This window comes from Haemorhous mexicanus, chromosome 18, assembly GCF_027477595.1.
Source record: "Haemorhous mexicanus isolate bHaeMex1 chromosome 18, bHaeMex1.pri, whole genome shotgun sequence".
NCBI classification, from domain to species: Eukaryota; Metazoa; Chordata; class Aves; order Passeriformes; family Fringillidae; genus Haemorhous; species Haemorhous mexicanus.
In genome coordinates this window covers 11,093,791-11,114,119 of record NC_082358.1, presented here as the reverse complement: position 1 = coordinate 11,114,119, position 20,329 = coordinate 11,093,791, and the positions used below count along the sequence as shown (strand labels likewise).

The following is a 20,329-nucleotide window of genomic DNA, read 5'->3' as shown; positions in this document are numbered from 1 at the left end:
CCCCTCAGGGCCAGCCTGCCACTCCCATCTCTCCCTCCTCCAATGCTTTTCCATTCAAAAGCAGTGTGTTTAAAAATAAATGTAATTCTTTTAAAACGTTAGAAACAAAAGGAGCAGTCATTCAGGGTGAAGTGTAGGAGTGCAGACACTCTGCAGTGAGCTGAGTACCACAGCTTCCACCTACATGTAATTTTAAGATGTGGGACCTGCAAGTCTATGTATAGTGAATTGTCAGATAGAGGCAGCAGCACAAGTGACCTCATTTTAATGAAAATAATGGGATGATCTGAAAGTTTTGGGGAATGCAAGCAGGATCCACACTCAGCATGTTTGCTTCAGGCAGAGGGGTTGAGAGGCAGAAGGTGCCAGTGCTGCTCCCAGCCCTTCCCTTGCAGATGCCACGGGACACTGGGCTGCAGTCAGTTCTCCAGCACTCACCATGCCCCATCCCTGCCACATTCACAGGCTGGCCTGCAGCTGGCAGAGTCCAGGTATGAAACTGAACCCCTGGCTGGAGCTTAAGTGGCAAAAAACAGCCCTGAAACATCCACTAGGAACTTTGTTCTTCAAGTGTTTTGCAGACCCACGGGGGAGTCTCAATGAGAGGCAAACCTTGGCCGTGTCCCCGGAATGCAACCACCCACAGACCTCTCACCTGGCTGACCAGCACTCAGCACTGTCAAGGAAACTAAATTTTATTGTTTTTTCCACAGCAGCAGCTGGAGATCAAGATTAAGATCCATAAACATGTGTGTGGAGAAAGATGGTCACTGAGTCAGGGAACTTATTACACTGCTGAGCAGTGTTAATATCCCTGACTGGAGAACGTGGCTCCAGCCACACACCCCAGGCTCCTTAAGGCTCAAGAAAAAGAACTGGTTCAGTTCCCAGAATGCAAGAAGATAGCACTGCATGAGTAAAGATGCTCATTTCAGAGGGAGAAGGAGGTATTTATTTAGTCTCTGCTGTCCAGAGTTGGCGATGACCTCTGAGAGAGCTCAGCTATTACAGCTTCACTGCACCTTGTGCCGAGTCTGTGCTGCTAATGAATTACAGACAAATGTGCATAAACCACAATATTTACATGTTTCACTGACTGAGTATATACAAGGGAGAAGAGGGAGCGGCTGTGTCCACACAGCACATATTTGCTGGTCATCCTCTGTAAGAAATGAAACCGCAGTACTCCTGCTGGAATTGGTGCTCAACAGCAGAGACTAAACAGTTTCCAGTGAGCAGCTGTGGCAGAACTGTGAGCAGCACAAACACTACAGCATCTGGATTTGGCTGGGACATCTGAGGAGCACAATCAAGGGAAAAAAAGCCCCTTGCTCTGTTTCTGACTGTATGGAGAAAAAAACACCTGCAAAAAGAGACTGACAGATGGCACAGATCTGTTGGCACACATGGTGCTTTGCCTTCCAAAAGGGAAAGGGGAAGCCAAAGTTCAGGATGCAGCAGTGGGACAGCATCCTTTATCTGTGGATGTGCTTCTGACCAGCCAGGCTGCTGCTGTCTTGGTGGTTACCTCTAGCATCAGGCACAGAAGGAGCCTGGCTGTCTCCTCTGCTGCTTGTGCCATCTGTGACAGGGCAGTGAAGCCACAGAAACAGCTGCTCTTATCAGGCAGATGCAGAACCCTTGTAGGGCTCTCCTGAGCTCACTCAGGCTGTCAGCACACAACTCCTGTCTGGGCTCTCCAAGCCAGGTTCCTGATGATTCTGATCTCCCTGCTCCAAGGGATTGCCAGGAGAAAGGGTTGTGCCTCGTCCTGCTGGTGCTCACCTTTAGGCAGGAGAACATCCCTGCCCTCTGCTTCACTCAGCCCATTCCAGCTCAGGGCAAAGAGAGAAAGCTGTGAGAAGTGCAGGGAGCCTTAAGGAGGCTGTACCTGCCCAGAGGTCCCTGCAAACAGGGCTCACATGTGCTACCAGCTCAACAGAGCTGGATGTGCAGCCTCTGTAGCTTGGCACTTCACACAAACTTTCCAAAGTTGCACAAATGTTATCACTGATGGCCAGGAAGTCAGCTCATGGACATGCCTCATCACGTCCTGAAGTCTTTGCCAAGATTTCTAGCTCACCTCACCTCTATCAAAGTGCTCATCCTGCCTCACTGAGCAACAGGCACAAGAAACATGGGGATGTGCAGAAGAGAAAGGTTAAAATTAATAGCAGAGACCTCCCCCTAGGCTGAGATTGTGGGGTTTTTAATAGGGCCAGGCCAATCCACATCCCTGTCTGGGGCATTTCCTTGCCCAGCTGCTGTCACACACCAGATTCTGAAGAGGCAGGACATGTGCAGGGGGCACACCACACAGATTGCTGAAGAAGTGATGAGTTTCTGGTAGCTGGGGCTGTGTCTCAAGGGGTCAGTGTGTCTGAGCCCCAGCTGATGAGGCATTACAGACATCCCCAAGCTGGCTCTGTGCTGTGTCAGGGCAGGAGGGCTGGGATCCTGCCCAGCAGTGCCCACTCCAGTGGGAGGGTTGGACACAGCTGTTCCCACAGCCTGGAAAATGGCAGCATTTCATCAATTACTCATTTTCTCAACCAAAAGGATCAGATTTCTGCTGACTTGCCTGTGCTCCTGGGCTTGCTAAAGGGTACAGCAATGCCATGAGAAGATCTATTTATCCAGCACTTTTTCCTGCTGTATCCCAAAGGACTTACAGCTGTTATGTTCTGACTGTACAAAGTACACAAGTAGGAAATGTTTCCTCCCTCAGGCCAGCGTGGCCTGCCCTGGGTGAAATGCAACAGCTGCTTACCAACATGTGCTGCAACATCAGACAACAGGCTGAGGCCAAGAGTGAGGATGCCAAATGCATCCAAAATGAGAGCAGAGGAGAGGAATTTCGGGAGACAGAGATGGTTGCAAGCAGAAGTGGCACTGAACAAGGATATCCAACATCTCTCTCCTTGTTCAACCTTCCCTCCCTTCTTGGAGAGCCAAGCCATTGATACACCCAAGAAAGGTCCTGGCATTTCCATGTTAAAGTATCTTGTCCCCATGAAATCTTTAGTCCCAGCACACAGGTGCACGTTGCATCCAGCAACACCAATGTCTAAAAAACAAGAACTGTACCTTCAAATATTTATGAACTTTCTTTTGTCAGACAGTTTGGCACACTCAGTCAGGTTTGCTTACCAATACATCTTTGTTTTAATACTTAACAGCTTTAACCTTGGCTGGGACTCACTGGAATTTTATTTTAGATGAACCAAAAGTTCTACATGATCCTGATGAGAAAGAAATACAAGTTCCTCTCATCCAGCTGAATTTACCCACCCCTTTCATAAAGGCAACATTCAAGCTGCAGACAGATGGCTAACAGCAACACTTCCATGGTCTGAAGCAGCTCTTTGGCATTCCAAGTTGTCAAGGCAGATGGGAAGTTCCATTAGCCAAAATGTAACTTCTTTACACACTCTTGTTCTTTTGCAAAGAGTTGTTCAGATACGTACACAACCAATCTATGGTTCTTATGAGCAGAAATGGGAAGCAGCCTCTGGTTTCATGGGAGACCATCTACTTATGAGAGCACTGCCCCAATGCTTAAGAAGCCACATGGGAAGCAAGAGACTCCTCTGCTCAAGATCAGAAATGATCCCAGGACTTTGATGGGAAACCTCTCTGCTCTACATCTATCCCTCCTTCTCATTCTCACACTCTGCTCCAGTGGGATGGCAAAGTTGTGGACAGGGAAACTTGACCAGAGAGCTGATCTGGCTGAAAAATAGTCTGACAAAAAGTGTGATTTTTGCTACTTTGTCTGGAGCAGTTTATACTTTTTTCTCAAGGCAGAGGCACAGGCAGCAGTTATGGCACCATCACAAGCTCAGAACAGGACACAACTAACACCTTTCATCCTTAGAACAGCAGTTCAAATGCTTTCCCACAGGGCAGGGATTTGCAGAAGGTACCTGTAAGGGTCGCTGGGGTCTTTGGCATCGCAGACGTCGGCGTGGCCGTGGCACACGCAGCGCCCTCCAATGCTGATATCCTTGATGCTGTAGTAGTACTGCAAAGCACAAGAAAAGTTGGCCATTACTGTTTTTACAAACCAGATTCATTCAAGATTCAAACCATTCTACTCCAGATTCAGCAGGACTTTACCCAGTAGAACGATGTGCTGGGCTATTTCCCTTACAGTGGCGTTGCAGGCTGCAGTATCTGCCTGTGGTGAGATCCACCACCTCCAACAGAGCCCATTAGCTATGACTGGAGGCTCCCAGCACAGCCAGAAAGCCACATGTGACACCAAGAGATGTTTCCCAGTTCCACATTGTTGGTGTCTTCTCCAGCTGCAGCCACAGCAGCATCTGCTGCAGGTGCCTTCAGCTTTAGGGGTGCAAGACAGAGAAAATCCCCACAGGCAACACCCAGGGTGTTCCCTCCCAGAGGTGGCTGGCACAGCCCTCCAACAGTTCCACCTCACCAGCACGAGTATCAAGGCCTGCCTTACCCTCCTGGTGACCGTGGGGTCCCTCAGAGCTTTGCCCATCAGGTGGCCCAGCAGAGTGTTGGTCTGCAGGAAGCGCAGGCGGATGTTGGTGGCTTTGGTGAAATTCCGCAGGAGAGGGGAGTAGGAGAAGTTCATGGCTCCTGGGCGCCCGTTCACCAGAGAGACAACAATCTGTGCATGGCAGGAGGGAAAAGGCCAGGTTGGACTTCCACTGCTCCAGAGGAAGCTGTATCTGCTCATGGCAGCGAGTTGGAACTGGGTGGTTCCACCCCACACCATTCTGTGAACGTGTGAGAACAAATCTGTGTAACCCTCTGGGCTGGGAGGAAATCAGTTAAAATAGGGGTCTCCTTGAGCCAGATCTCATAAGCTCTTGGAGATCTATTTCACACCCAAAATAGCTCAGCTACCTTGGAAGGCATAAAATCAGCAGGATGGCTTCTGTGGCAGTGCTGGAAACAAAAAAGTTTTAATAAAAGGCAAAATAACAAAATTCTTTACAGAGAAAAACTGAACCAGGTGCAAGAGGTCCTTGCTCCTGGTAAAACACCTCACAAAAGCCATTAGTTTCTTTGTTCTCTTCTTTTTCTAGTAAATTGCTCAGGTGAGACTTTTTGGCTTCTGTCCAATTGGCTATCCTTAAGTTTGAGGTGAAGCCCCCCAAGTCCTATAAGGTGTATTTTTTGCTAATTGAGGAAAGAAACTTCCGGGCTTTTTTCCTTTATAAGGAGACAAAAGATAGTTTTGTCACTCCATCAACAAGGAGCACATCCCTACAATCCATCTCTCCCCAGATGACTGGATCAGGTCTCTGTCAATCTCATTTGGCTGAACTGAATACTTACAAGTGGTATCCCAAAATTGATATGGAGCCCATTAACAGGAGTGCCAACAGCCCCTGGGTAACCCTGGACACTCCAGGGGATGGAAGCAGGCACGTTTCCAGGCTCACCTCCCCATTTTCCAAAGGCACGATCCGGGAGTACTCCGTGGTGCAGATGGCGTGGTCGTCCCTGGTGATACGGTCCACAGTGTGCTGGCCAAACTTCTCAATGCAGTCCCTCCTGGAAGCTGTTCATCAGCCAGAGACAAGAGCAGTAAGAGAAAAGGAACAATTCCCAGCCCTCTCTATGGATTTTCCCACGCTGACCACAGGAGAGATGGGTGTGCAATCTCTGTTAAGCATTTACCACACAGAGATTTCTTTGTGTCATTAACTCTGCCATGGCTCCACGTCCTCCACTAAGGGAGGGTGTCACTCTCACAGTAACAGGCAGGAAACTCCCCAGATCACCTCCCTGCAGTAAATGAGGAAGGTCAGAATAGCCACTGCACGTACTGCCACCGCCTGCAGAGACACCCACCCCTCAACTTTGGCATTAAGCTCACAGTTTAACCAGCCTGAGATCTTCCTCTGGTCTCAATCTGCTGCCTTGCTGGCAGTGGATTTGCAACACTGCTTCCACTGAATGGCAGAAGGGCTCTTTGCTGCCAGGGCTCTGCTCCTGGTGTGGGAGCTGCACCATCATTTCACACGGCTCCTAAATCTGGGTCAGCCCTGAAGGCAGCACAGAACCCACAGCAGGAGCAGCCACGGCCACTGCTGGGACAGCTCCCCCCAGGCAGGGTGGACAAGCAGACATCCTGCAAGCCATTGCCCTGCCTCTCCGAAATACTGCAGGTCCCCTCCTCACACCTGCCTCTGAACTCTGCTCTTAAAGCACTGCCACAAACCAGAAATGCCAAAGCCACACAGAAGCACTCCCTGGGGACAGCAAACGAGGGCTCCTGCCACTAAGTGGCAATGCAAGGCTGGATCAAGTCAGGGAGCAGGCATCACCAGGCAGCCACTCTGCTGGCTTGGTGACCTGCTTTGGGGACTCTGAATGCCAACACTGTCCTTGCAGCTACAGGAATGGCCTGGCTTCCCAGTATGACTGCTCCTGCAAGTCCAGCACCTCTGTCCCCAGACGTGTGACATCCCTGTGCTGGCAGAGCCAGCCAAACCACTGCTGGGGCAACTCAGGGCCTGACTGCACAGAGTGGTGAGCACCTGCATCTACTCATGCAGAAACCTGCTGCTCTCAGGGACTGTTCCCTCAGGAAGAACCTGGACAAAGGCTGCTGCTCCTTCCTACTCCCTTTTCACCTGTGCCAGGAGCTACCAGCAGAGTGCTGAAGTGAATGTCACTGCAGTGCTCCTGAGGATGCTTCCAAGGGGAGAAAAAGGAAGAAAAGTCAGCCAACACAATCTCCTGGTCCTGCCAGAGCTGCTCAGCTCACACAGGAAACTGAAGGGGAAATGTTAACCCAGTTGATGGGAATAATCCTCCAAAATCTGTCTCAATGTGCCTCCAGAAGGCAGGTCCCCCACTCCATGTGCTGCATGGGTAGGCTGAGCCAGGCAGAAGGAACAGCAGAGGTGGAGCAGAGAATTCCTGCCTCCCTACCTTCACCTCTGGCTTGCACCCATCCACATCTTGTCTCCAGAAAGTGGCCTTGCCCTGGGAAACACTGTTTTGGCAACAGCAAGAGCTCAGTTGCATCCACAGGAAGATGTGGAAATATTTAACACCAGGTCTCTGGCTGCCAAGGTTTGCTTCACCAGGTGCTTTTTTAAAGGCAATTTATTTTTAAAGCCCCAGGCAAGGAACCTGTCACCACTGGCTCGAGATGATTGATTTCCAGAGCACTGCCACGGCTGCATGCAGACAGGATGCTCAGCCCAAGGAGCTACTCAGGAAACCCAAAGAACTCCTCCAGTTATTGCAAAATCTGCACAACCACGTGAGCCAGGAGCTGCGCATTCTGAGCTAAAACAGAGCAACTCAATGGCTTGAAACTCGAGCAGTGAGGGCTTTAAGGAAACAGACAGGGAACGAGCCTCAGCCAGCAGTCACACCTGCGCACACTCGGGCACGCCCAGACACACTCGGGCACACTCAGACACACCTGGGCACACTCGGGCACGCCCAGTCACACTCAGGCACACCCAGACACACCTGGGCACACTCGGGCACGCCCAGACACACTCGGGCACACCCAGACACACTTGGGCACACTCAGGCACGCCCAGTCACACTCAGGCACACCCAGACACACCTGGGCACACTCGGGCACGCCCAGTCACACTCAGGCACATCCAGACACACCCGGGCACACTCAGGCACATCCAGACACACCTGGGCACACTCGGGCACGCCCAGTCATACTCAGGCACACCCAGATACACTCGGGAACACTCGGGCACACCCAGATACACTCGGGCACGCCCAGACACACCTGGGCACACTCGGGCACGCCCAGATACACTCGGGCACGCCCAGACACACCTGGGCACACTCGGGCACGCCCAGACACACTCGGGCACACCCAGACACACTCAGGCACACCCAGTCACACTCAGGCACACCCAGTCACACCTGGGCACACTCAGACACACTCAGACACACTCGGGCACGCCCAGTCACACTCAGGCACGCCCAGACACACTCGGGCACACTCGGGCACGCCCAGACACACTCGGGCACACCTAGACACACTCGGGCACACTCGGGCACGCCCAGACACACTCATGCACACCCAGACACACCCGGGCACACTCGGGCACACCCAGATACACTCGGGTACACTCGGGCACGCCCAGACACACTCATGCACACCCAGACACACCCGGGCACACCCAGACATACTCAGGCACGCCCAGACACACTCAGGCACACCCAGTCACACTCAGGCACACTCAGGCACACCCAGTCACACTCAGGCACACCCAGTCACACCTGGGCACACTCGGGCACGCCCAGACACACTTGGGCACACCCAGAAACACCTGGGCACACTCGGGCACGCCCAGTCACACTCATGTACACCCAGACACACCCGGGCACACTCGGGCACACCCAGATACACTCGGGTACACTCGGGCACGCCCAGACACACTCATGCACACCCAGATACACTCAGGCACACCTAGACACACTCGGGCACACCCAGACACACTCGGGCACACCCAGTCACACTCAGGCACACTCAGGCACACCCAGTCACACTCAGGCACACCCAGTCACACCTGGGCACACTCGGGCACGCCCAGACACACTCGGGCACACCCAGATACACTCGGGCACACTCGGGCACGCCCAGTCACACTCATGCACACCCAGACACGCCCAGTCACACTCAGACACACCTGGGCACACTCGGGCATGCCCAGACACACTCAGGCACACCCAGACACACCTGGGCACACTCGGGGACGCCCAGACACACCTGGGCACACTCGGGCACGCCCAGACACACTCAGGCACACCCAGACACACCTGGGCACACTCGGGCACGCCCAGACACACTCGGGCACACCCAGATACACTCGGGAACACTCGGGCACACCCAGACACACCTGGGCACACCCAGATACACCCGGGCATGCCCAGATACACTCGGGCACGCCCGGGCACACCCAGTCACACTCAGGCACACTCAGGCACACCCAGTCACACTCAGGCACACCCAGACACACCCGGGCACACTCGGGCACACCCAGACACACTCGGGCACACCCAGACACACTCGGGTACACTCGGGCACGCCCAGTCACACTCAGGCACACTCAGGCACACCCAGTCACACCCAGACACACTCAGGCACACCCGGACACACCCAGATACACCCGGGCACACCCAGTCACACTCAGGCACACTCAGGCACACCCAGTCACACTCAGGCACACCCAGACACACCCGGGCACACTCGGGCACACCCAGACACACTCGGGTACACTCGGGCACGCCCAGTCACACTCATGCACACCCAGACACACCCGGGCACACTCGGGCACGCCCAGACACACTCGGGCACACTCAGTCACACTCAGGCACACCCAGACACACCTGGGCACACTCGGGCACGCCCAGTCACACTCATGCACACCCAGATACACCCGGGTACACCCAGACACACTCAAGCACACCCGGACACACCCAGATACACCCAGACACACTCGGGCACGCCCAGACACACTCGGGCACACCCAGATACACTCAGGTACACTCGGGCATGCCCAGACACACTCGGGCACACCCAGACACACTCAGGCACACTCAGGCACACCCAGTCACACCCAGACACACTCAGGCACACCCGGACACACCCAGATACACCCGGGCACACCCAGACACACTCAGGGACACCCGGGCACACTCGGGCACGCCCAGACACACTTGGGCACACCCAGACACACCTGGGCACACTCGGGCACGCCCAGACACACTCATGCACACCCAGACACACCCGGGCACACTCGGGCACACCCAGATACACTCGGGTACACTCGGGCACGCCCAGACACACTCGGGCACACCCAGACACACTCAGGCACACTCGGGCACGCCCAGTCACACTCATGCACACCCAGATACACCCGGGTACACCCAGACACACTCAAGCACACCCGGACACACCCAGATACACCCAGACACACTCGGGCACGCCCAGACACACTCGGGCACACCCAGATACACTCAGGTACACTCGGGCATGCCCAGACACACTCGGGCACACCCAGACACACTCAGGCACACCCGGACACACCTGGGCACACTCGGGCACGCCCAGACACACTCGGGCACGCCCAGACACACCTGGGCACACTCGGGCATGCCCAGACACACTCGGGCACGCCCAGTCACACTCAGGCACACCCAGACACACCTGGGCACACTCGGGCACGCCCAGACACACTCGGGCACACTCGGGCACGCCCAGACACACTCAGGCACGCCCAGACACACCCGGGCACACTCGGGCACGCCCAGACACACCTGGGCACACTCGGGCACACCCAGACACACTCGGGCACACCCAGACACACCTGGGCACACTCGGGCACGCCCAGACACACTCGGGCACGCCCAGATACACCTGGGCACACTCAGGCACACCCAGACACACTCGGGCACACCCAGACACACCTGGGCACACTCGGGCATGCCCAGACACACTCGGGCACACCCAGTCACACTCATGCACACCCAGATACACTCGGGAACACTTGGGCAAGCTCAGGCACACCCGTGCACAGTCGTGCACACCCAGGCACACTCATGCACTCAGTCCCACTCTGTGGGAGGAGAGGTGCCCAAAAGCACCCTGGCACCTCCTGTGATGGGCAGCTCGAGGGACAGTGCTGAGCCAGGGTGGGCAGTGCCAGTGCCACCCCTGGCAAGGCTCACTGGCTGCTCTGCATTTCTGCCAGTGGCTTTTAACCCTGGTGCTGACCTGGCAGTGTTTATTAGACCACCTACTGAATTCCCTATGATAAAAATAAATCTTTGCAGTGGACTTCTTGTGCTTGCAAATCTGGCAGGTTTTGGAGCAGCCACCTCTTTATATCTATGGGAATTTTCCACTGGGCTATGTCACTGCATCTCCCTTCTCCAGGGGAGGGGTAACAGGGCCTGATGTTTTGGGAGGGAAGGGGACTCCAGATGTTAGAGCACTGCCACTACAGACAGGAACACACCAGTGGGGCAAGAGCTCCAGACCATGCAGGAACACAACTGTAATGGGCCCCAAGAGAGGCTTCAGAGCTGGCAGAAAAATTCTCAAGAGATGACAGAAAAAAGCAAAGCAGGAATTTGACAGCAGTAATTCCCCACTAGCACACAGCAGAGAGAAAAACATCCACCCCAGAGAGCAGCCACCACGCTAAGGCAACTCAGGGTAATACGTCTGCAGCTCCTTCTTGCACAAGAGGAGGCCAGAAATCCAAAGCACAGCCTGACAGGTAAGCCAGAAATATGAGCCTTTAGGGACAGCCCAGGGCAAGGCCTCTGAGTGCTCCCAAGTCCTTTCTTGCCAGGTTTTAAGCTCTGGCTGTAGATCTTAACTCACATCTTCTCCCAATTACCGCTGCTGCTTCTGGGAGGAGCTGGTGGTTAACAAGTTCCTGGTATCCGGCTACCCCACAGACCCTCTGGGAGAAGAGTTTTGTAGAACCAGCTGTTTCTTAAGGTTTTAATCAGAGAATTGGGAAGCCAAATGCACAGGCTGGATCTCCCTTCCAGCCAGCTGTCTCTGATCCCACCTTGCACAGCAGCAGGAGAGCAGATCCCTGCCCTGCACAGGCTGGCTCCCATCTCCGGTACTGATAAGCACAAGGGAATGTTTTCTGCATCCAGACTTTTCTGTGGTAGCAGCCACTTGGAAGTGAGCTGCTGCTTGGCTTCTGGAGGAGCCGAAATACAGGCTGGGATGGTACAGAGACAAGACTGAAAGAGGAGGGCAGGGAGGAGATAAGAAATCTCACCTTCAGGCCTAGAGCAACAACACCCAACTGCAGACACTGGTGCCAACGTTGGCACTCCCTACACGTCATGACAATATTTTAAAAAATACATTTAGTACCAGAGAGTAAAATAATTCTCTTGTCCTGAGGAGCATTTAACCTTTAACTCTTGCAGCCTAATTGGGAAGATGAAACAGAAGACATGTGCTGCATCACAGCAGTGACACAGCTCCAAACCCAACCCTGTATTTGCACAGAGTTATCTTCAGCACAGCCTCACTCCCTGGCACTGAGCTGCAGCCCTCTGTCATACTCACAGGCAAAATACTGCCAGGGCTCGTAGGTGAGGCCAAAATCAGTCGATCGCTCCAGCACCCAGAGGTCAGGACGAGGGGAATTGGCAAACTTGATCAGGACATACGCTACGTGGAAGAGCTGAAAGAAAGAACACAGAGTTAGTTGGCTGCTTGAGGCATCCTGAAAAGCAGAGAGAACTTCTTGGGATCCAAGTGGAATAAATGAGCTGGCACTTTGCAGCTCCTGCTGCTCCCAGGCAGCCTGTGGAGCGAAATCCTCCGTATCTAAAGGGATGGTGATACGACACGGCTGCTGCAGAGCAGATTAGGGAGCTCAGCTCCCCCTGAATGCAAACACAGCTCAGACTTTGTGGCTACAGGCTGTGCTCAGGTTGTGCTGGGAGACACCTCAGGCTTAGCCTGAGCAGGCTGCATTACAAGCCAGCTACAATGCTGCCCTGGGGACTTGGCTTCTGGGCTCTGTGCGGGGTAACAGGCGACACACTGGCCTGCCAGCCAGGGAACATCCAACTGCACCTTGCAGACATTACCACAAAATCCTTCTTTTTGCTTTTTTAAGGCATTCCACATACCAGCCCTGCTTCACCAACACAACCTGTGTTTGGAAGCCTGTTCCAGAAAAAACCCAGCACAGGTCCTCTTGCCCAGGTGCCACAGGGAGGGGAGAGCAGGAGACCCACTTGGCTCCAGCACAGCTTGAGCACGGGGCTGCTCCCATTTGTCTGGACACTGACATGTGCACACACACTCCTGCCAAGTATAAAATAAACCTAGTCTTTAAAGAGCTCCAATGTCAGTGCTAGAGAGAAACAAAAGCCCCAGCAGAATTTCCCTTCCCCGGCTGGCACAGGCTCGCTCCAAGAATCCCCACTCCATCATCCTGTCACAAAGTGATATTTAAAGGCAAATAAAGTTCTCTTATCAGAGGAAATTCCTAATGTCAAAAACAACCCAAAAGGGAGTTTAGTACTTGAAAAGCAGAGATTTATAGCCCAGGAGTCCCTCCTCATGCAGAGCTGGGGCTGTATGAGCATACACCCCCCTGAAGACTGACAAGTATCCAGAGGGACATTTCTGCAAGGGGAGGAGAAGGACGGCTCCATGCCCATCTCAGCCATGCAGGAGCCAGAACAGCAGCCAGCACCCCAGCCCTGCCCTGGCCACACACATCACCAAGCCAGAGGACACTCATTAATAATAACATGCCTCCAAAACAGCCCTGACAATCCACTGATTGGGCAAGAACAGAAGAAACAAGAAAGAGGCATTTAAATGTACCAAGCCATCTATAAAGCACAGATCTTGCTGGGGTCAGTCAGACCAGGGGTCTGCTGGTGAGCAGATATGGAGCAAGGGGATGTGGGCAGCCCTGAGGACTGGCACCAGCTCTGTTCCCACCTCAGCAGGACATTCAGGCAAAAATCTCCTCAGGAGACTCCCAAATGCTCCTCTGGCTCTGGGGCAGCCTCTCCCCCACTAACCAGGGGGATTGGTGTGGTTCCCAGTGCAGGCTGGTGGCACCTGGAAACACACCTGGGTGTAGGCTAAGGGGGCTTGAGAGAGATGCTCGGGGAGGAATGAGCCAGATCCAGCTGGGAAATCCACATGAGGATAAAGCACAGGGGGTCAGAGGCTGTTCTCCAGCTGGGAATGGGCAGGAGGGTGGGATTTGTCACCACTCTCAGGGTTTGCCCTGCTAAGGACTGGTGCCATCCAGAATAAAGAAACCAAAGCAGTCACCCAACTCAGTTCTCTGCTGCCAAAAGACTTTCAAGCCCAGCCAAGGGGGAAACAGGCATCCTTTTCAAAAAGTGAGGGAAAACAGACCTCAGTGCTGCCCTAGTTCCCCTCTGCAACATACGTGCTGTCAAGGCATTCAAGGCTAGGCTTTTTTTGAGGAGCAGCTTTTTCTGCCTGCTTACCCTCTCAGCAGAGCTGCTATTTGATAGGGAAGCCCAAGAGGCTTCAGCTCAGGCAGCTGCTTTCTCTGCAGGACCAGTTCCCACAGCTCAACATCTGCCTCTTGGCATGGGAACAGGGCTGAACACCAGCCTGCGAAGTGACACCTTCCCTCTGCTCTAAACCCCCCTCCAGCTTTATTCCACAGGGAATAAATGAATGCTCCAGCTGGAATCTAGCACTGCCTGTAACTGCACAAAATTCCCTGTGGCTCAAAAATACCTGTACATGTTCTGGCCTCAGGCACAGGGGGTCCTCTGCTCTGAATGAACAGCCATCACAAACACAAAGTCAGAAATGTGAGGTGCATCCCTCTCTTCTGCCTTTCTTTTTGCAAAGTCAATAATGAATTTACTGCCAGTAAATCCCACGGAATTTCTAGGGGGTCCTGCTCTTTGTTCATCAGCTTTATGCTGGAACAGAGTGTTCCTAATTAAATGTGCTGGAGTCCAACTCCTCACAGCTTCTGGTTCTCAGAAGTCCCCTCCCTCTGGAGAGCATGGCTTACCAGGCAGGCAAATTGGGGCAGCTTTTGCCCAAACAGTGAAATTTGACACAAAACCAAGCCTCAGGCTCAGCGATTCACCAAGAGAAAACAACAGCCAGAACAAACCCCAGTGCTGCTGGTTGCAAGCTCAGGTGCAAATGGGACAGGGCAGGGCAGGGTTGGGCAGGCACAGGCTCTGGGCCCCTCTGAGCCCTCTCCTGCTGGAAGAAGGAGGTAGGGATGGTTTCAGAGCATTTTGAGTCATGGGAGACACACAAATTGCTGATAAAACAGTGTCCCTGCCTGCTGGGAGCTCTCTGAAAGGCCAGTCCCAGCCCCACGGGCAGGGTCAGATGTCAAGCCCAGGGCTAGCACAGCTTTTATCTCCCATCCCTGCTTTCCACAGCAAAGCACAAGAACCTCTGGGTTTTTGCTGGATATGTCTGGATCATCTGCAATACCTCAGCTGAAAGACAGGGCAGCTCTAGCTCTCAAAGCTAGACACAATTCCTCTCTCCATAGCCAAATCCATCTCCAGCACTGCTGTTACTGCTGCTGAATTTTATTCCAGTTGTGACCACAGTCTTGGGACACAAATAAACCAGCCAGCCCTGCACAACCACTCCCCTTCCAGCATGGAAGGGTCATTCCTAATGGAGCACAGAAAATATTCAGGAGTCTGTGAGCACAGTGACCCCAAACCTGGAACAAGACCCACGTCCTGGTATTCAGGGGGATTTTTGTCCAGCCTGGTGAGTCCCCTGCCCCTCCATCCAACATTCTTATCTTGCAGATTATCACAGCCTGACCAGAAAAAATAACAGCAAATTGCCTGTTTCCAGTGCATCTGCTGAGAAAACTCAGATGCAAAGATGGAGCAGTAGCTCTAAAAATAGAGCTGGCAGAAAAGCCAGACTTTTCATTCCATGTTTAGTTCCAGTACAGTTCTGCCCAACCAATATTGCAAGAGAAATGGTTGGATTTTTTTCAAAGTCTTTATTTAGCTCCTATTATCAGTCAGATGAATAAAAACCTCTATGCTCTCAGCCACTTCAGACATTTTCTTCCCTTCTTCATGGAGAAAAGAGGTGAAACACCAGCCTTGATGCTCACACTTGTCTTCAGGCACGCAGATCCCTTATTTTCCCTACCTCTGAAAACATGCCAGGTACAGCTCAACCTTTGACCAGCCTCTGGAATTCCATAAAACGACCTTCCAGCCAGGAAATTCTGACACTACTTTAATTAGCAACCAGATTTCTTTGAAAATAGTAACATCTCTACACGGAGCTGATGTTGCAGTTAGTGGTTTTGAAGCAAGTTTCCTTAGTAACAATCTCTTACAGCTGCCCCAGTGCCTGGAAGGATGGAGCAAGTGCCAGAGCCAGAAGGGGAAGATGGAGATGAGAGCATTTCCTCTGTGTCCCACATTCCATCCTTGTGCCTTTAGATGGTGGGCAGCTTGATCCAGCACCAAAATTCCATTAAAATATAATAGACACCATTAAAGTATAATCCTGATTACTGCCCAGTGTGTGACAGTGCAAAGACTTAAGGAGTAAAAACAGATTCCAGAGAGTCAAGAGAAACTCAGCTGCTTTTGGAGGAGCACCTTCTCTGTCCATTTGTTCATCCATCCTTCTGTGTCAGCAGCACATGATGAAAAACTCTCACATTTCTTCTCTATTTCTTTCCTCAAGACACTGATTTCACTTTTCCAGCTCTGGGAGGTACATGTGGGAAGAAGAAAACAGGCTGGATGAGGTTTGTATCCTGTGCTGCTTTGGTGAGGCAGTTCTGGGGAAGTCTCACTGATACTCCAAGGCACCTCAAAGCCACACAGAAACATTCAATAACCAAAATAAATCCTCACATTGTTCAAACATTGACAACTGCATTTTCACCAGCAGCAAGAGGGGCTCTTTTTGGTTGTGGGATTAGAAGGTCTGAGCAGGCTGTGCTGGCTGGGAGGCAGACCCAGCTCTGCTCCCAGACCCTGCAGGAAGAGTTTACACAGCAAACCGCTCGCTAATTTTCCACAGGACAGATTTATTACCTTTGGCATTGACTTATGAAAACAGCACCACATAAAACAATGCAGTTCATCTCTCCCTGACCACTGCTCCAGCCCCCTGTGGAGTGTGTGTGTGCAGAGCATTTCCAGCACTGCTCATCCCTGCTGGGCATTTCCAGCACTGCTCATCCCTGCTGGGCATTTCCTGGGAGGGTGGGAAGGACCTGCTGAGCCGTGCCAGGCACATGCAAAATCTAGTAGCAGGAAAAGCATAAAAAAAACTGCTATGAAAAGTGTGGAGAAGCGTTAATTTAATTTTCCCCTCTTTCAAAAATCAAATGATTTTACTCCCTCCCAAGCCCATCCATCCCCTCAGGCACTGCCTGGTCCATCCCTGCAGCCACAAGCCCACCTGGAAAACGTGGAGATGGCAGAGCCTGGATGGGGTTATCAATCCACAGTGGCAGGGAAAAGCAGCTCTCAGGGAGCACAGGTCACCTCTGTCCACAGCCCAGGCTGCTCTGCTGCCATTGATGGAAACCCTCAGCAGCACTGGCACCACAGCACTGGCAGCAGCTACAGCTATAAGGTGTCCTTTTGTGCACCTTTTATCCCCACAAACAAATATGCAGGAGGTGGAAAAGCCCTGGAAAGGCAGAGAGCTTCTATCTCACTTTGAATTTCTCTAGGTCAGTGATCTGCCCCTTTTGCATCCTTCGCCTGTAATCATTTATTCTCATGGAAGCAGTGAATTTACTCATTAACAACTTGACTGTCCCCCTGCTGAGCTTCTGCAGTCCTACAGCAGATTTATTTCTCCCCACCCCATCCATCAAAATCCTTTAATAAAATCTCTCACGTTTAGTGTGTGCCTACTTTTTATTTTCAATCACACAAGAGCTGCTTCAACCCTTGCAGGCAGGCAGCAAACAAAGGTGCTTCCCCTCCAAGTGGGCACGGCTCTTTATCCAGTCATTTTTCTATAAAATACTCAAGTGCCTGAGAGCAAACAAGCCCCAGGTATAAAAGCACAAAAGTCTGTGTTTGAAAGAGGGGTGTGCACTGAAATACGCTTTGCCCCCATTTTGCTCTTTTCCTCACAGCAGCTCCTGGCTTGTTCTTGTATGACTGTGTCTCAAATCCTCACTCCTAAAAATTATGTTTTTCCAAGTTATTAATGGAGGATTACAAGGTTCTGAATGAGAAGGTTCCCTATGCTGGTATCTCAAGATTTTGACAGCCAGGCTTTAGAAACAACCAGCCATCCCTTGCACCACGGGGGAGGGACAGAGGTGCAAAGTGGCAGCTATTAAACACCTCGGTAGGGCAGGGGAGAGAGGTGAGCACTGAGAATCCATTTTGCACTAACCTTTTTTCAAGTTTTTCTCTCAAAACTCTGGGGTTTTATTGAGAGAGATCAAAGAAAACACTCTCCATGAAGCCACAGATTCAGAGCTACCAGCCAGCATGAAACCTGCTCCGTGCCATAACAAGCAGCAGCAGCAACCCAATACTTTAAGATGTTATTTTCTAAACAGTGCCTGTTCCCTTCCTAAGCAGCTTGGCTTAGATGAACAGCTGATGGAGCATTTTCCACAAAGGATTTTTTTCTTTAAACACCACTTCTGAGAAGGATTTGGCTCGCCCACCGATTTCACACACAGCACTGCTTTATCTTCACAGCATCCTCCTGTGCAAGTTGTCCTTCCCCTGCCAGTGCCACACACACCTCCTGCCAAAGATCCTTGGGGGACTAAATCTGCAGCACTTGGCACATGGCAGGGCAGAGCAGTGCCATCCCCTGTGGCCTGCACAGTGCTCAGGATCTGGATAGCCAGGTTTTAGAAGTGACCTCCAACAGGGCAGCAGCAAGAGCCTGACTGGCAGCAGGTTCAGCCAGCTGGCACTAAGGAGAGGCACAGAAGAACATCCTGTTAAATCCCTGCCCAGCTGGAGCTGCAGACAGCAAATGCCACACAGCTACAGGTGTGGCAGGGATTTAACAGGATGTTAAATCCAGGGATGCTGACACACCAACCTGGTCAAACACAAGTCTGTGCTTAAACCCCAGGTGGGGATCAGCCCTTGGTGTGTGCCCAGCAGCCACCCAAAGGTCACCCCAGTAACCAGAGGCATCACAGAAGAGCAAAACTGGTCAGGCCAGAGGGGGATGGCTGGAATTCCTTGGGATGAGGCTTCAGTCACCGACAGAGAAGGACTTTGCCCACCACAGCCTCTCACTGCCCAGGAGGAGATTCCTGAACTTGACTGACATGGAACTTGGCAACTTTCTCAGTTACTGGGCAAAGTGTTAAGTAACCCATTAAAGACAAGCCTTAAATATTTGTCTTTTAGCCCAAACATGAGCTACCACACCCTCAGGGAATGGCTACCTGGACTCCCCTGTCCCTGGGCACCTTGTAAGGGGTGCAAGCACTGGTCTGCAAGGCCAGCTCAGCCCAGGAGCTGACTGAGCCCAGAAAATGTGCAGAGGGTCAGGTGCCTCCACCAGGATTTCCACCCTCTCCAGTTGCTTTAATCCTCCTGCAAACACCATCAGAAACCCAGCACAGAGGTGGCTGTAAAGGGGCCCTTAAAACTTCCTGGTGCTGCAGAGATAAGACAGTGTAACTAGATTCAGGATTTCAGACTATTTACCTTGAGGTGTCAATTGTCCTTGATGGTTAAATGCTTCTAGGAAGCTTCTGGGAATGTTTGGTTGGGTTTTTTTTTTAGGAGTGGGGTGTTCTGGGAAAATATGTGAATTAATAATTAGCTGGCAGGATTAGTGGCAGTTCATAGCAGGGTCTTCCTCCCAATAAAATATAGTATTGCATGAGAAGAAGGATAAGGAAAAAAGTGATTCAAAGGAAAAAAAAAAATCCTCTTTTACAGAGAAACAAAATGCCCTGATGCCCTCACTGTGAAGAGCAATGTGCAGAAATGAAAAAGCCAAAACTGCAAGCAGCTTCAGGCAGACAGCTGAGCAATAAGCAGGTGTTCCAGGAAGACTTGGCATTCTAGAGGAATTTAACTGGGAGCCACTCAAATACAGACAGCTAAATAAATCCAGCCACCTACTTCATGAGAGAGAAAAAACCCCACATGGCTCTCAAGGCTGATTTTTGAGGGGCCTTAATGATCCTGCCTTAAACTAACAGGAGTTTGAGGCTAATTTTAGCAAAATGAAAACTACACCATGGCAGAAACTCGTAATCCCAGAATTTACGGGAAAAAAAAGTGCCTTCCTATAAATAGAAAAAGTGGGGAATTCCAGCTTGCTAATACCAACTGGTGTGCTTGCAGCCTAAATCTGAAATTGCTAAGAAAAAGGCTGACTTGAGGGATGTCATCTGACTGCAGTTATTTGAGACTGTGAGAAGCAGAGTCTCTTCAGGGAGCTGTCACTCCACACACCAGCAGAGTGGGGTTTTTGTAACTAACGGGAAAGAACTGACTTAGCTTTTAATGCCAGACAGACTTTGAAAGGAAATAAACAAATCTCCTTGGAGTGGCCCATTGTGCCATGGTAAATTCTACACAAGGAGCACATCTCTGCCCTGGAAGGAGATGAGCAACCCCTGTGCCCAGGATGAAGGGCTCAGTACCTCACACTGAGCTCAGCATGGCACTGATCTGGAAATTAGCCTTTTAAGTCCATCTGGGTCATCCTCCAGTGTTCACATGGACAATACCCTCAAGAGTGGCTGATCCCAGTGCTGCCTTTGCTCAGGGGACAATCTCACTCCTGTGTTTCAGGGACATCAGCTGGTGCTTTGTGAAGAAGACTAAAACA

General features: G+C 51.8%; 1 protein-coding gene across 3 annotated transcripts in view; it reads right to left on the bottom strand.

Annotated features, from left to right (window-relative positions):
• The window catches only part of LAMA5 (laminin subunit alpha 5), an 89,635-nt gene that overhangs the window by 42,135 nt on the left and 27,171 nt on the right, over window positions 1–20,329 (bottom strand). For all 3 annotated transcript variants that reach the window (XM_059862387.1, XM_059862388.1, XM_059862389.1), the window contains exons 3-6: window positions 12,074–12,191; window positions 5,421–5,539; window positions 4,469–4,639; window positions 3,927–4,024 (exon numbers count right to left, since the gene is read on the bottom strand). In XM_059862387.1, the coding sequence (XP_059718370.1) occupies window positions 3,927–4,024; window positions 4,469–4,639; window positions 5,421–5,539; window positions 12,074–12,191 (506 nt within the window). The remainder of the gene's footprint in view (window positions 1–3,926; window positions 4,025–4,468; window positions 4,640–5,420; window positions 5,540–12,073; window positions 12,192–20,329) is intronic.